Source organism: Adiantum capillus-veneris, chromosome 15 (assembly GCF_014529385.1).
Source record: "Adiantum capillus-veneris isolate H3 chromosome 15, ASM1452938v2, whole genome shotgun sequence".
Lineage (NCBI taxonomy): Eukaryota > Viridiplantae > Streptophyta > Polypodiopsida > Polypodiales > Pteridaceae > Adiantum > Adiantum capillus-veneris.
Genome location: NC_140945.1, coordinates 148,175,056 through 148,193,285, shown reverse-complemented (window position 1 = coordinate 148,193,285; position 18,230 = coordinate 148,175,056). Strand labels below are relative to the sequence as shown.

The window sequence follows — 18,230 nt, the reverse complement described above, 5'->3', positions numbered from 1 at the left end:
ACGTAGGGCCACCGTTGGCGGTTAATGTACAAGTAGAGGTGATGGGATTTTTAAAAATGGCATTCCTTCACATTTGGTTAAAGCAGTTATGAGCTTCCTTGTAATCACCATTAGGTGCCCTATAAATCAAGGCACTCTAAGAAACAATACTCCTGATAAAGAGCTCATCAAGAACCATATGCATGCTCAAGGGACTCAACAAGAACTGAGCATTATACAGTGTATCATCGTGTTTCACTCCAAGTCAAAACACATAAAATTCCGTTATTATGTGATAATGCCCTCCGAGCGGTTTGCACATTGCATGGAGATGATGGATGTAGGATGAAGCCACAAAATTGTTCACATAAATATACAAATGAAAACATACATAGGCCACTTGGGCCATGTTGGCCTTCAAGTGGGAGACTCGCGCCAAGATGCACCAGCACTCTATGTCTTCTCTTCTTCTCCCTCTAATGCCGCATGCACCACGCACTCTTGAGTAAATTGAGCTTCCACTATTACATTCTCATTGGCTGAGCATTGGCTCTAGCTCTTCCGTAGCTCCCAATATAGCTTTTAGTTTTTTCTATAATTGTGACAGCCCTTTTATCTATCTCACATATTTTTGCCGATCCAATTGTGTTGAAAGTAGCATGTCAAGATCCAAAGCATAGTCCATGCCATCTTCCAACCCTACACCTGAAGGGTCTATGGTGGTGGGAGCCGTTTAAGATAAGTGGCAATAATGAAAATTGTCTCTACCTTCTCTTCCACTTTCTCTTCTACCTTCTTTTTCTCTATGGGTTTCTTTTCATGTGCTTTTTTCTCTTTTTTCTTCTCCTTCTTGCTAACAGAAAGAGAGTAAGAGTAACAAGAATCCTTACCCATATCTCTTGGCCTATTGCTTATTATAATGGTAACAACCCTAAACCAAGTTGAGCTACGTATAGTGATGTGAAGCAAGTGGATAACAAGATTTCATTTTTATTTTTTCAACATACAAAAATCATACAATATTGAAGGCATGACACTGGCACACCTTTTCACATCCAACCACAAAAATGGAAACCAACGAGATGAAACATTTGCACCAAACAAGTAATTGTCATTGATATGAAAATATTTTATACCAAATGTAGTTGTAGGAAACAATTGATATAATCTACGAGCAATATCAGTAGTATAGTAGGGCTCTAAATAGAAATAGGCCTTAGCTTAGAAGAAGATGCACAATCCCTTTTGGCACTTTAATTTCTTTTCATTCTTTTTTAGAACCTACAACCCATAATTTTTGAAAAAAAGGGAAAGTAAGACTATCACTCACAAAAGCAAAGAAGGGTAGAAAGAAAGAATCATTATCTACACACCTTCTTTCCAGCTATCTGAAAAGCAAAGATGCAAGCAAATGTATCTCCTCACTGTCTTGCTTATGTATCACTTGGTGCAATGTGCACATCGATCTCATATTCAAAGTTTCCAAAGTGTTCATTGTTCATCCATACATCAATGTCCTAGATGGGGTTCTTTGAAAATCGTTCACGTTTTGATCTTAACAAACAAATTCTATTGGAATTAGGATTGCAAGAAAACACACAGAGCTTGAAGAAGACGAAGGAATCTCAAGGCACACAACAGAGAGTGTATTACTACTTAGTGTGCAATGGAAAGATAGACTTCCCTAGAGTGATGGGCATATATACAATGCACGGGGGGAAAAACCTCCTAGTGAGGGAAAAAAATGCCCGAGCGGTCCTAAGTGTGTTCACACACATCACTACCACATGTATGGTAACAAATCCCCTTGCAATTTATGTGGTGAATGAGAGTTGGCACATAGACTATAGGAAAGTTCCATGCCCTGAGGACATGATCAGTCCACAAAGGGGAGTAAGCCCAAATCTTTGTAAAAGCTTTGAACTTCTCACAAGACAATGCTTTTGTGAAAAGATCTACAAGGTTTTCCTGTGTCAGCACATAAGCCAAGATGATCTCTCCTGCTGAGAGCCTCTCCCTCGCATAGTGGTAATGCACCTCAATGCGCTTTGTGATAGCATGAAAAATTGGGTTCCTTGCAATTGCCAATGCACCTTGACTGTCAGTGTAGATAGTGTTGGCAGTGTCCTGTCCAGCACCCAAATCAACCATTAGGTGTCTGAACCATACACACTCAACCGTAGCTGTGAAGATTGCCTTGTACTCAGCCTCACAACTAGAAGTAGCCACAATAGGTTTCTTCTTGCTCAACCATGATATACATGACCTACCAAGCATGAAACAAAACCCACTTGTGGACACTCGCGTGTCAAAATAACCAGGCCAATTTGAGTCCGAAAAACCATGTAAGTCTAGCGGCAATGATCCCTCCTTGGGATAAAACAAGCCAAGATGTAAAGTTCCACTCAAGTAGCAAAAAATTCTCTTGACAGTCTTTCAATTCTTAAACCCTGGGTTATGCATGAATTTGGTGACCTGTGAGACTGCAAACTGAATATCCGCTCGTTTTGCATACATAAATAAGACGGCCAATAGCAATTTGGTAAAGAGTGACATCAACAGGATCATCAGCATCCTGAAGACTCAATTTCAAGCCTATTTCCATGGTAGTGGCAATAGGTTTGCAATCCTCAAGTCCAAACTTACATAGCAATGTCTCTATGTAACTGGTCTGACACAAGGCAATACCACCATCACATTGCTTAAATTGTATACCCAAGTAATGATGCAACAGCCCCAAATATTTCATCTTGAAAGTAGCATTCAAATCAGCCTTAAATTCAGCAACATGTTTCTCATTTGGTTCAGTGATCAACAAATCATCCACATAGACAACGACAATGAGAAGTACATTACCCTCACGCTTTACATACAATGTGCTTTTTTCTGGACTGTTACAAAAGCCTTGTTTGACCAAATGAGTGATAGCCTTCTCATACCAAGCACGAGGAGATTGCTTCAACCCATACAAAGCTTTCTTACATTTACACACTTTATCCTCTTGTCCTTTCTTGACAAAACTATGAGGGTGTGTTACATAAAATTCCTCAAATATGTCACCATTCAAGAAAAAAAAAATAATGTCTGACTGATGTACATCCCAACCAAAATGAGTTGCCAATGCACATAGAAAGCGCACAGTAGTCATACGACAAGTAGGAGCAAAGGTCTCTTCAAAATCTATGTCTTTTTGTTGTGCATAACCCTTGCAACAAGTCGAGCCTTATAGCGATCAATCTCACCATCCGACTTGCATTTCAACTTGTAAATCCACTTCGTACCAACGGCCTGTTTGCCAGGAGGCAAATCACATAAAGTCCATGTGTCATTTTCTATAAGTGCATCATATTCAGATTGCATGGCAGCCATCCAATTTTCTAAATTATGTACTTCATCAAAAGCCAGAGGTTCCTCAACATCACATAAGCTAGACACAGCCAAAGCATAACAATCTAATGCATAAGATGCACGACGAGAACCTGAACAAGTATCACTACACAAAGGTGCATCCAATTAACTGTCACACAAAGTATGCACCAACCATTTTGGCATACCTCTAGCGTGCTCATTCTCTATCTTTTCTTCATCAAGTACATCATATAGATCTGCATTAGTAATAGGCTGATCTGTAATATTTTCAGTAACCCCCATAGGTTGAACATTTTTCTCATTGGAATTTACATTTGAACTTCCACCATTGAAAAGAGGCAACAAAGTGTCATATTTCTTGTGAGCTTACATTACTGTCTCTAGTACATGACAACAAGGGTTGAACAGAATCTTTCACGAACACAACATCACGTGAGACCAAGATACACTTTGTTTGCGGATGATACAACCTGTAAACTTTGCTTTCAGCACTGTAACCAACAAAAATACATTTAATAGCCTTATCATCCAATTTTTTGCGATGCGTTTGTGGCACCAAAGCATATGCCAAACATCCAAACACACGCATGTGCTCAATAGAAGGCTTTCTATCATGCCATGATTCATATGGAGTCATAGACTACACAACTTTTGTAGGACACCAGTTTAGTACATAAGTAGCACACATAATAGCCTCAAGCCAAAATGAATGTGGTAAAGCTTGACTTTTGACCATACATAGTGCCATTTTCGTAAGAGACCTGTTTATTATCTCGGCAACACCATTTTGCTGAGGTGTATATGTCATTGTACATTGATGTTTTATCCCAGGACTAGCCAAAAATGCATTAAATTCATGAGACATATATTCCCCCCCTCAATCTGAATGGAGGGTGCCCATAGTACATATCGAGACATTGTTGGTCATAGCCAAAAGGTGTTTGAAGCACATACACACTTTGGACTTCACTTTAAGTGGAAAAACCCATACATGCCTGGAGTAATCATCAATGAAAGTCACGAAGTAAAGGTAATTGCCCAAGGACGGAGTTTGCATGGCCCACAAACATCACTATGCACAAGTTGCAACCTACATGTGGCCCTAATTGAACCATCCTTTCAAAACTCCGAATGTTGCACCTTATCCAAAATACAGCCTTCACATACATGTTTAACAGGTGCTTCAAGAGGCAGCAAAGAAACAAGCATATCAGACTGTTGTAAACGCAGCAAAACTGACAAAATTCAGATGCCCAAAACATGCATGTTGTCATGGATACTTGAGAGTCAGTCGCTGCCTGCATCATCGCCTATGTCATCGCCTACATCATCGCTAGAAGGCTCTAGAAGAATCTAGAAGATTCTATAAGTTTCTAGAAACATGGAGAAGATTCCGCAAGAATCTAAAAGTTTTTGGAAAGCTCTAGAAAGTTGAAGAAGGATCGTGGTTCTAGAAGGATTCAGAAGGCTCTAGAAGAATCTAGAAGGACCTAGAAGGATCAAGAAGTTTCTAGAAGCTTGGAGAAGATTCCGAAAGAATCTAGAAGTTTCTGGAAAGCTCTAAAAAGTTGAAGAAGGATCTAGAAGGTTCTAGAAGAACTAGAAGGATCAAGAAGGTTCTAGAAGATTCTAACCTCCTCAAGAAGAACCTAGAAAGTCCTAACCTCCTCAAGCACTAGTATAAATAGGGATCTTGGGCCACAAGCCCCTCAGTCTTGCCAACACCAGTTGTGAGGCTCCTATGAGGAAATCCTTCTTCTAGTTCTTGTCTTATGTTCAAGTCTTGTCCTTGCAATCAAGCCTTGTCTTGTACTCAAGTCATGTAATCCAAGTCTTGTATCTAGATCTCTTAATAAAGTATTAAGTCTTGTAATCAAGATTAAGCTTATCATCAAGTCCCAAGTTCTTGTACATTGTGAGCGTCTCCACTTTCTCTCTTCTAGCTCTATACGCGCTCATAACACATGCGAAAGTCTTGTATCTGTAACGCCCTTTGAATCTACAAGAGCATTTGTAAAATTTTGCATACACTTGTCATACAAAGTGAGCTTATACAACCCACGACATAAAATGCCAGATGCAACAAACAACAATTTCATCACCAAAACTGAGATCATGTTTTGTACATCTGTCATCCACAAATTTGACTACAAGACCAAGTCTAGCAAGTGCAGATACAAACAAAAGATTCTTCTTGATCCCAGGTATATACAATGCATCAACAAGTGTGAAAGAACTGCAATTTGGAGCAGTAAGCAGAATCTTTCCAACTCCCTTGATTGGATAAGAGGCATTGTTGACACAAGTGAAAGAATTCCTATGAGGGACATCCTCGAGAGAGGTAAATAAGTCACGATGAGAAGTAATGTGCTTTGTACCACCACTATCAAAGTACCACAAACGAGCATATGCAGCAAACTGACAAACATACATCATGGATAGAAGGATCATAAGTGCACTCTATACTAAAAGCCCATTCTACATCAACATCAGCATCACATTCTCCTAGGACATACAAAAGATGAAGGTGAAGAGAGGATAGCATGAAGAGAAGGGAGAAGAAGGTGGTAGGATGAGGACAAAGGTGGAAATAGGAGGGAAAAGATTCAAAAACTCTTTTTGGTCAATGAAAGAGACCTTCTTGAGATAAAAAGACCATGCAATGAAAAGTTACCTTAGATTGTGGTTCAAAAAAAAATCATTATAGAAAATGAAAAGAAATTTTTATTCCTTTTCTCATTGGATTAGAGCACTCTCTCTCTCTCTCTCTAAACATTAAAAGGCAAACATATGACTTCAAACTTCCATTAATGGTGGGTGAGGTCAATAGCATGGTGAGGTTGGAGTATAAGTGCTTGATGTTTCATTTTCTATAAGTGCATCATATTCTGATTGCATGGCAACCATCCAATTTTCTGAAAAGACAGAGGCTCCTCAACATCATGTAAACTAGACACAGCCAAAGCATAACAATCTGATGCATAAGATGCATGGCGAGAGCCTGAACGAGTACGACTAGACAAAGGTGCATCCAATTTATTGTCACACAAAGTGTGCAACAACCATTTTGGCATACCTCTAGCCTGCTCATTTTCAGCCCTTTCCTCATCAAGTACATCATGTACATCTGCATCAGTAATAGGCTGATCTGTAACATTTTCAGAAACCCCCTTAAGCTATACATTTGCCTCATTGGAACTTACATTCGTATTTCCACCACTGAAAAGAGGCAACAAAGTGTCATAAATGTCATGTGAGCTTACATTACTGTCTCTAGTACATGAGAGCAAGGGTTGAACAGAATCTTCCACAAACACTGCATCCCGTGAAACCAGAATACGTTTTGTTTGCGGATGATACAACCTATAACCTTTGCTTTCAGCACTATAACCAACAAAAATACATTTGACAACCTTATCATCCAATTTTCTGTGTTGCACTTGTGACACCAAAGCATATGCCAAACAGCCAAAAACACGCATGTACTCAATAGAAGGCTTTCTATCATGCCATGCTTCATATGGAATAATAGACTGGAAAGCTTTCATAGGACACCTGTTAAGTACATAAGTGGCACATATGATGGCCTCAAGCCAAAAGGAATGCGGCAAAGCTTAACTCTTGACCATACATCGTGCCATTTCCGTCAGTGACTTGTTTTTCCTCTCAGCAACACCATTTTGTTGAGGTGTATAAGGCATTATACATTGGTGTTTTATCCCACGTCTAGCCAGAAATGCATTAAATTCATGAGACATTAAATTCTCGATCGAAACGAAGGATTCCCATAGTACATTTCGAGACATTTTCAGCCATAACAAAAAATTGTTTGAAGCACATAAAAACTTCGGACTTCGCTTTAAGCGGAAATACCCATGCATGCCTGGAGTAATCATCAATGAAAGTCACGAAGTACAGGTAATTGCCCAAGGACGGAGTTTGCATGGACCTACAAACATCACTATGCACAAGCTGCAACCTGCATGTGGCCCGAGCTGAACCATCCTTTGGAAACTTAGAACGCTGCATCTTACCCAAAATACAGCCTTCACAAACATGTTTGGCAGGTGCTTCAAGAGACGGCAAAGAAGCAACCATATCAAATTTCTACAAACGCAACAAACTGACAAAATTTAGATGACCAAAACGTGCATGCTAAAATTTTGCATCTGAAATAGCCCTTGAATCCGCAACGACACATATGAATTTACAGCAACTGATAAGCATGCATCATGGACAACAGGATTGTAAATACACTCTGCGCTAAAAGCCCATTCTGCATCAACATCAACATTACAGTCTCCTTTCACAAAAGACTCAACAATGGCTGCATTTGTAGTAAAACCAGCATTTGCAGTGGAACCGCCCTCTTTCTTTTTAGCCTCTTTGGCCTTCAACTTAAAACACCACTTAATCAAGTGATCATTAGCTTTACAATAATGGCAACGCATCTTTTTTTTACCCTTATCACCAAAATTTCCAGACGAATTGCTGCCAGCAGAAGCATTAGAAACAAAATTTTTGCCACTCGCAGTAGAACCATAAGAAGTGGCTGCATTATTGTTGTCCCCCTTTCTTTGAGAAGAATAAAAGCCTCTTCAACTGCACACTGCCTACTCCTGTTTTTTCTAGAAAGTGACTCTTGTAACAGCAATGTACATAATGCATCAAACTTGACAACTTCAAGATTTCCTTGGGTCATCGGTCTCCAAGTACTAGCAAAAGTCTAATAGGAATCTGATAAGGCATCAAGAACTGTTGGACGGATGTGAGGAACAATGATGCGCTTCACAGACAACGCAATCAATGAATGAGTATGCGCATCCTTTACATCCCAACGAGCTTGTTCTACCGTAGGCAAAACAACTCTAACAACAACAATCCTTGCAACAAAACCTGTAGCATCCTCAACATCGCCTACATCCTCAGAACCAAGACGTACATCAATGCCCTGCACAATGTTCCAGACGTCCTTTGACACAAGAACATGTTGCATCATATAAGCCCACATAGAGTAGTTGTCTCCATCCAACCTATCCTCAACAATAAACATCTTGAACTTATCTGTATTGTTGTCAGCCATGGTAAATGTTGCACCTGATATGAAAACTGCCCGAAAATAGGAGAAACGGAGCGAAAACAATACGTGCTATATAGCACAAATCGTAGAAGGCTATAAGGCACCTGTTATGCAAAAAACGGCACTGACAGAAATTCTACACAAAATGACGAAATAGCCTATGCAGTACTGCTTGTAGTGAAAACGAAGGCAAAAATGAGTCCAAACCAAAATATTTGTCGACCTGCGTCCACTCGCCAATACCTACTGAAATCGGAGAAAGTGAGCAGACGTGTACTGGAGCAACTAGCGACTAAGCCCGAGAGGACACAACCTACTCTGATACCAATTGTTGGAATTAGGGTTACAAAGAGACACACACAGCTTGGAGAAGACGAAGGAAGCTCAAGACACACAATAGAGAGTGTATTACTTAACGTGCAATGGAAAAATAGATAGGGCTAGAGTGATGGACGTGTATACAATGCACGGAAAAAAAAACCTCCTAAAGAGGGAAAAATGCCCCGACAGTCCTAATGCGTTCACACACATCACTATCACATGTATATGGTAACAATATTCAAGGTTATTGGACTTTCAAAGCACCATAGGTAGCTAAAAGTTGTGCGCTTTGAGCAAGGATTGAGGAGATTCCAGGGGCTACGCTATGGACTCACTGGCCATTGCTTTGCTATCTAAATAAGAATGTATAGGCCAGAAAGATAATTGATTTCACATCAACCAAAGATAGTTATGGTAAGAGAAGACAAAGAGGAGTTGCTTAATGTTCACGTCTCTACTCATAATTCTTCTTTAGGCAAAGAGCATCATTAAGTTGCACCAATGACAAACAGGGAAACAAAGGGCCTCTTCCAAAGATTGGCCTTAGCCAGAAACTTTGATATAATCGATCGCTTCCTTGCAAATTCCAGTCATACTCGCCTCAGGACCATACACCTGAAAGAAGAAACCAGAATGAATGACCAAAATGTTCGCATAGTTGCACAAAAAGAATTGAACTAAAAAAGCAAACCTGAATTGGAACAGATATTTCATCACTCAAAGCCCTCATCTTCGCAAGACCCTGTTGCCAATTGGGTCCGCCTCTCCGCACGAACACTCTCATCCTCCCCTCTCTCATTTCGCTTTGCTGTGTTTTTTGGTCAAGTTAGACCACTGTGACCTTAACACACTCTTCAATTCATGCTTAAGTAGCTGCAAAGGCCTCACCTTTTCACGCATAGCTCTAATGACACCACCAAATGTGGCTGATACATCTGTGAAGTTTGCAATGCCTCCACCCACTATTAGTGCTCTGCCTTTTCCATCCGGGCTAGCTGTGGCAGACTGAGCCCAAGTACATTAGGAAACAACAATGTGCACAAACGATGAAGAACGACGTGACCGAAGCCCTTCAAACAATAAAACTTGTCATGATGGCTTACATCTATCAAAACCCTTGCATAACATAGAACTTCTTTTTCCTTGGGAGCACCACTGTACTCTGCATAATTTCCAAGATCCTGCGCAAAGCTCAAATCTCCCACCTGCAAATTTTTAATGGCTACAGCTTATGCTGCGTAAGGCTTCATGTGTAAAACAAAAAATGGTGATTGCGATAGTGCCCTACAGTATCGGCATAGATGACACTTGCACCTCCTCCAGCAACCATTGTCCAAATACGTGCCATTGGGTTCAGAATTGCAAGCTTCAAAGATGCATTAGTCTGAACCACAAAGAAACCAGACAATGCCTGTGTCAATCTCGGCATGAAACCACACGAAGATAAAACTGCCCATATGGAGCAAAACATGTAAGAGAAGCGAGCCTTTTTGCAACTTATGAATTGCATGTGTCTACCTTCTCATCCATGGCATAAACAAGTTTCTCTACTGGGCTCGTGACCCTTCCAAAGGGCAAAGGAAACTCCACATTGCACCATCTGCTTTATTGCACATTCAAAACCAGAACAAGGATCATATTAATTACATCACAAAAATGAAAAATCGCAATTGACACACCAAGAATGAGAACTCTCAAGTCGAAAAGGAATGCGAACACCATACTTTTTGAAATTCTTGAATGCTGCAGTATCATCAAGTTCACCACGCATATCAAGAGGGTAAGGTTTTCCATTGACCAGAGTAAATGGATTCATCTCCAAAAAGGTGAAGTCCCACCTGCAAATTTTTAATGGCTACAGCTTATGCTGCGTAAGGCTTCATGTGTAAAACAAAAAATGGTGATTGCGATAGTGCCCTACAGTATCGGCATAGATGACACTTGCACCTCCTCCAGCAACCATTGTCCAAATACGTGCCATTGGGTTCAGAATTGCAAGCTTCAAAGATGCATTAGTCTGAACCACAAAGAAACCAGACAATGCCTGTGTCAATCTCGGCATGAAACCACACGAAGATAAAACTGCCCATATGGAGCAAAACATGTAAGAGAAGCGAGCCTTTTTGCAACTTATGAATTGCATGTGTCTACCTTCTCATCCATGGCATAAACAAGTTTCTCTACTGGGCTCGTGACCCTTCCAAAGGGCAAAGGAAACTCCACATTGCACCATCTGCTTTATTGCACATTCAAAACCAGAACAAGGATCATATTAATTACATCACAAAAATGAAAAATCGCAATTGACACACCAAGAATGAGAACTCTCAAGTCGAAAAGGAATGCGAACACCATACTTTTTGAAATTCTTGAATGCTGCAGTATCATCAAGTTCACCACGCATATCAAGAGGGTAAGGTTTTCCATTGACCAGAGTAAATGGATTCATCTCCAAAAAGGTGAAGTCCAAATCTGCAACATGACACCATGTTAAAGCCACCAATCGGGAATGCTGATGCAAAAATCACTTCCACACCTTCAAATACATTTAATACTCCTTTGATAAATGACTCGATTCTGTTACGTTTCTGCAAAGAGAGGAAAGCCACTCTCGTGAGAGCATTACGAAGTAACATAAATCAGCTTTGTGGTAAATTTTTTTATAGAATAGATCACAGACCTCCGAAGGTAGAGTGGCAATGAGTGGAGCACATAGTTCTGTGTTCAATAACTGACCTGTTGAAACAAACACTTCCTTCAACTGAGCCAGCCAACCAATACCTTTCTTAAGACAAAAGTATCAACAATGCGAATGATTCATAATCCCATCAAATAAACTTACTTTGTCCCAATTCTCTTCAATCTCGATCCCTCCACATTCTGAGAAGCAGATATTTGCACCAAGTCGTTCTGATGTAATGGAGAAGTAGTACTCCTCGTCATGAGGCACAAAAGGTTCCACTATGAATGTGGTAATTGGTGCTTTGGTTCCTTCCATCGCAACCTGCACTGATTGTTTTGGTTTTTAACCCTAACTATATTACAGCCCATGTTACAGCAAAGCTAGAGCATGAAGAGCCACTCACATGCATGACAAAAGGTTAAAACTAAGATAGACAAGAACTGCCATGTAAAAGTTCCTGTCGTGCATGCGAATTAGAGGAAGGAATGAACTCTTGATAACATTTATACCAGTTCCTTCCTCACATCTGGTCAGAAAATAAAACACAATAAGATAAAACAGCTACCTCTTTACCAAGCCGCTCTTTGACAAAGGCCATGACCCCTGTGAGATCCAAGTTCAAAGCAACCTGCAAACGAGCCAGGTAAGTAGTTTAACCTTGCCGGAACATTGTCTTACCTAGACATTTGGACAAGCTATTCACCAGTCCACTCTTTCCCCGTTTTCCAAAAAGCATGTCTGGCTTCACTACAAGCTTCGAGTTAGACAGCCATGGCTCACTTTTCAGCAGGACATCGAAATCTGTGGACTGATCTATCTGCCCAAATCAAACATGAACATTAGGCACGGGCCCACTTTGACAATTGTCACAAATTGGTGAGAAACCTTACAGAGCAGCGTTCTTCCAATAAATGTAAGAGATCAACATGGAGAAACCATTCCTCACCGATAATGACACAATAAACTTGACCGAATTGTGAGCATGCTTTTACAAAGCAGACATAGGCATTTACTTTTCATCCTTGTAAATTTTATCTACATACTATTCGCAACTCGGACAATCTGACAAACTGGTTATGTGCCTTCCAACTGTGACTGTCCAACATGGTTTAGCTGCATGATACACATCTATCCCAGTTGGAATACCCACATATTTGTTTATGAGTAAGACGGGAACCATTTGCACACAAGACCTTTCAGAAAGAAGCAGCTGCAACAGGACACCATACTGCTTTGCATGAAATCTAAGGGAGCACATAATTTCCTTTGGTTCCCTTTTTTCTGATATAACGAGCAAAACGTACATACATTACATTAGAGTCACTGAGAAGTTCTTCTTTGTTATTTCAACAACAAAACTGTTCTTTTCCATTACAGACGCACGAGGTCTCAAATTTGATGGTGCTCTTTTCTCCGAACACCGCCAACAGGTTTGAGAGCTTCTAAATGTAGAGTTTATATTACCATTTTCACTATGTGTAACAGTGAGTACAAGATGCATGGCAGTTTTGACAAACTATAAGACAATCGTACACAATAATATAGTCCGTATAAAATTAGAAAAAACTCAGAGGACAGATATAATGGGCGAGCACCTGGGCAGAATGAATGTCAAGGGAGATTCCCGCTAGCCTTTGAAGGTGCTCTTTGAGGATTCGCTTGGAATCATACTCTCTGATCTTCTTCCTGGCCATGGCTTCCCTGCAATGAAATAAAAGGGTCTACAAACATGAGGCCGCCTACTCCCCACACACACGCACGATACAGAGAAGCAGTGCAACCTTGCAAATTGTTGAAGAAATCTGCGCTGACGGAAAACCTGGAAGATGGGCAAGCACAAAATCTCACCTTGTGAAAGTGTTGAAGAGTGAGCCCTTGTATGTCAAGCAGAGACTCCGACCTGCGAAGCAGAGACGCACACCCACACGAACGACAACGAGCACCACCTTGATCGCGTGCTCCTATAAGACGAATTGCAAGTGTGCACTTTTGAAGTTGAAGGAAACGAAGGACTGAGCGCCAATTCTTTCCAAAAAAAATTTAATACTTCAAACGTGTCTAGGCTAGTCTTTTCAAACCCTGAGAGTCTTTTCAAACCAAGACTTAAGGGCAACCGTGGGACCCCCCTCCCCCCCCCCCCCCCCCCCCCCCCCCCCCCATTAGGAGAATACACGCAGTCTGTGAGCCTCGAACCCTCAACGTTGGGGTTACATCGCATATGTGTATAGCTTTTCCCTACTACCTTCCCCGCGCTGATGGTGGGAAAAAAAAAGATGGATGACTTAGGTTGGGTTCACACAAGCCTGGTGGAAGTTTCACCTTTTGTTTTTGCCGCCACTCGTTATGTTCAGACGCGACGAAGGCAAGGCTATTAACAATGAAATCAAGTCTCAATGACAACCAATTGGGGTAGCCCATGTAGTTTGACACTTTGTTCCAGCCGCGGAATCTTGTGTTCAACCTTTACTGCTCGCAAATTACGCTGATAAAACGTCTAGTAGAGTTTTCTTCCCGGGGGGCCCCCAACATTTAGTGGGTCCAAAAATTTGTAAAATCTTTCTTTTCCAATTAGTGTGCACCACGAGGGATGCATGTCCCTTTGTGCTTCTTTGCGGTCAGGACATCTGAACCCAGCTTTAGCAAGGAGTACCTGTTCTTCAAGAAAACCTTCATCAAACGGAAGCCTCTCTCTCTCTCTCTCTCTCTCTCTCTCTCTCTCTCTCACACACACACACACACACATGCATAGAGAAATCGGTTATCTCAATTTCTCTCTCCTTGACTCAATTCTATTTGTTTTGTGCATAGTGAAAGCATCCTCTCTATAGGTAAGGAGTCTATTGGAAAGCCTTGAAAGCTGGGTAGGGAAGCCATGCCCTATATAGGCCCTTGGCCTTCTAAATATAGGGACCCCCTTGACTGCATGTTTGTCCTGGCCCTTGGCCCTAGCCCATGGCTGTGTGACTGGTCCTACCATTGTCCTGACATTACTTCCCCCTTGGAGAAGCGTTTTCGTCCGCAAAAACACAAGTGATGGTATCTTCATAAGAACACTAATGTTTTCTACCATAACATCCCTCATGGATCCAACGGTTCATTTGAGCGGAACCCGGTTCAGTAGGAGGTTCAATGAAACCAAGAGTAACATCTTGATTTTCTACATTGTTGTCCATTTGTGACCATCTGATGGTACCGGTTCCTATCCAAACATAGTGTGTAGACTCCATTTAGAACGCTCATGAGCATGGTAAACGAGTTTATCACAACAAAGGTGGACCAAAAAGAGTACCTCTTGTCACTTTCCATGAAAGTAACTTGCTGACATAACTCATCAGCCAAGTTTAAGTCCTTGACTTGTTCCCAATTTTCATCATCAGTAAACAACCCCACCCTAACGAGTGTTCAAGGTTGAGAACTTGAGTTATACATGAAGAGACTACACCTAGTTGCAAACATGCTTTAACTTATAGTAAGCAAACTCTAAGTAGAGCAATAAATGCTTACTGATTGGATCGCTTGGTGCTAATGTACGCACTTTGCATATCCTTCAGCACCAGATTACACTTTGTAATCTGCCTATCCCCTTGGATAACTGACAGTACTGAGGTGTGTTCCCTCACGGTTTACAGACAGTCGTCCCAAATGACTGGTAAATGGGAATCACAATCTCGTGTAACATTGTTGAGGAATCAACAATGTTCGGAATAACCATCGTGGTTAACTTGAGAAATCCACAAACACCCAAACCGAGCCATGACCTCTATTGGGGATTAGTAGACCCAAAAGTAATCTCATAGAGATACTGCACATAGAGTGCAAAATGCTTCATAAGCAACAACTTGAGGAATATGCATGCGTTCCAAATCAACCTTTGCTAAACACTAGGGCCCATAACACCTAGTGTGCATGCATTTAGCAAAAAATAGATCCGAACTTGTATATCCATGTGATCCTTGTCAATACTTATGGCAAATGTGATGCGTCTAGCACACATTAAAAAGGAATGTAAATTGTTCTGAAAAGAAACTAAATACTTTTAGTTGCAATCTTTTGCAAGCCTTGCTGAAATGTCTGAATCACAATAGAAGGTGAAACATTGATCACTTCTAGGTACAGATAATGAAACTTTTTCATTAACAATCTATAGCCTTGCTATATGTATAAACAACCATCTATAATGTTGTTTAGCAATACTTGTAGCTGAACAAGTCATTCTAAGTATCCGACAATTTCTGGCCACTGAAATTGCTCCTGATACGTCGTGCTGAAAATGGTCTAGAAAACAGATTTGACCATCACCTAGGGACTTTTTCGTGACACATATTAAAATAGGGGGCGCCAGTGTCAGTTCCAGAGACTCATATTCGCGACATGTGGAATATGTCTCAACTAAGGATGTCTGAAAAAAGAACATCCTTCAAGTACAAGATGTACTTGTGTGTGGAGGTAACTCTAAACACTCTTCGACAAGAGTGAGAGGGACCCTCATTAATTTCTCCACACTGGCTAAACCAAACTCATTGAGTTCCTCGATCATGTTGTATCCCGTGTGACAACATGTGCGAAATCGAATTCTACAAGTGAATTCATAACAGCATAATGTACTTTGGACACTCCTCCCCAAAATACTTGTTTCGACATGCCCTTGGCATGGCCCTAGGGATTGAACTGAAAGTCCAGTTACCCATATTCAAATGCACAGGAGTACATCTCCGACCTGTGAAAAAAAACAAGCAACATTGCACTAGAAACCCTGGGTGTTGCCTTCGCAATCCAAACCAGTTGGGTAGAATCTACGCAGTCAAACCCCTTGGCAAGACCTTTTGTAGAAACTGCTCAACTAGCAGGTAACAGTAATCAACCTAGTTAACCGTGTACAGAATGACGAGAATCAACTTGAAAAGTTGAATTTTTCCGCTACCCCATGGTAGATTACTGGCTTCTTTCCTTGAAAGTAGACTTGGGATAGATCAAACTATGATCTTCAATGCATATAGGGAGATGTAGCAATCACCCGCCGTGTCTTACCCCAAAACAATATGTCCATAGACAATCCATAGTGCTATAGAGGGAGCCGGAGATCCACACAAGTGAAATGCCTAGCTCTTATGGACAGCCATGCTGTATCAACCTATTGGTGCATCTATACTCCGTGGTAGAGATCAGCTGATGGGAGTTTAAGGTTATCAAAAACTCAACTCAAGTGTCGCACTGAAAACATGTAGTGAAAAATGACACACTAAACATCAATGACAAGACTCTTGCTTGTCAATTAACGTCAATGTGTACTCCACTGGGTAGAGCTGTTCGATCTTGAGAACAATCATCCAAGGAATACCAACAATTGGGTCTTACCTTAGATTGAACAATGGCTCTTAGCCAGCATGTGTGGCTCATAGCCCTAATGGAAATTAGTGTTCAATCATCAAACCAATGAAGACTAATGTGGATGGAATTTTGCCTAATTTCTAGCTGAGAGTTAGAGGACCTTGGCTCAAGAGGACTCACCAACGAAACATGTAGCAAAAGCTTCTTAGAAAGGGTGCATTATTCTTCAAGAGAAATAAGAGAGAGATAGAGAGTATGCTGGGCTGAGGAACTTTCCTTAAGTTACTGCCTTGTATGTACTGCACCCATGCTTGTGTGCATCTTATGCGTAGCGTGTAGCTTATCCTATAAGCCTGCAACAATCTGACTGGATAACGCTCGCATCGAGAGAGGTAACATAAGTCACATCTTGCCTCACCTATCGTGTAGGGGATCGTGGCTGTACGAAAATGACTTAACAATGGCTCGTTGCCTGTGAATGAAGTCTTAAGTATTAGATTTGGATTCCTTGTAGTGTTGTTGTGTGTTGACAGTAACCAAAAAGCATGTTGAAAGAATCTAGAAATTTCCTCGTCCTTGACAGAGTGTCTGGTGTTATAGCGGAAGCGTAATTTATGAGGCAGTGGAGTTGAGTCCACTTGACCAACATGCCTTGCAGGCAAAATTGTAAGCCCTTGGCTACTGTGATGGCCTCAAGCGTGAGAGCCGAAGCCGTAAGTGCCTTGCACAGTCTGCATTGGTAGTGATGCATCATAACATGATGTCACCACACAAAAAAGGGGAACAAATTTCTAATCGTGACAGTTCCCCAAACTGGCGTGCCAATGCCCTTGATACCAAATCAATAGGTAGTAGTGTGGCATGCGTGATAAGCCTTGCTTCATGCGAAATTGTCAAAGCACTTTGCTTTACACAATCGACAATATTGTCCAAATGAAATGTGTAAACATGGAAAAATAAACAAAATTGAATTTGGTCTAACCTGATCATCCTGCTGTAACCAGGTGCTTGGAGATGTCGGAAGAAAAACTCGCTCCAAAACGGCTCATAGCCATATCTGTACAGACGCCCTCGTATATCCTATACACCCGTCTGGTACGTGATGAAATAACCTACATTAGGAAATAGCCTGCAAACATATTGCCTATTCCTTCCCAATTTTGTATGCTCATAGCATATGCCAAACGTGGCCAGCCTCAATGTAAGATGTATAAATTGAAGCTTTGCTTCATAGAACTATGTCTGGCCTTATTGCCAACAAATGTTATTGACGACAGATGTCATAGCAAAGAGACTCGACCTTGATCTCGTACATACTTGAGTCGATGAATGATATTCACGATCCATCTCAGACGTCCATTGCATACCATAGTTATCACGCCATGTGCAATAAACAAATACCAATTGCGTACCTCATGAAGTACACCTACCGATGAAATGGCCGTCGTAAGAATCGAACGAGTTGGAATC

At 41.0% G+C, this 18,230-nt stretch overlaps 1 protein-coding gene across 1 annotated transcript; it reads right to left on the bottom strand.

Moving 5' to 3' along the window:
* Nucleotides 1–9,119: 9,119 nt before the first annotated feature.
* LOC147441651 (ATP-citrate synthase alpha chain protein 1-like) lies at nt 9,120–13,437 on the bottom strand. The gene is made up of 14 exons (XM_086483204.1): nt 13,281–13,437; nt 13,028–13,133; nt 12,136–12,249; nt 11,998–12,060; nt 11,592–11,753; nt 11,430–11,510; nt 11,286–11,337; nt 11,107–11,221; nt 10,901–10,982; nt 10,671–10,766; nt 9,853–9,954; nt 9,638–9,754; nt 9,441–9,557; nt 9,120–9,364 (listed from the first exon to the last, which is right to left on the bottom strand). Exons 2-14 carry the CDS (start codon nt 13,124–13,126, stop codon nt 9,293–9,295), a joined length of 1,272 nt encoding a protein of 423 aa, XP_086339330.1. The 5' UTR covers nt 13,127–13,133; nt 13,281–13,437; the 3' UTR covers nt 9,120–9,292.
* Between the last annotated feature and the right edge of the window lie 4,793 nt (nt 13,438–18,230).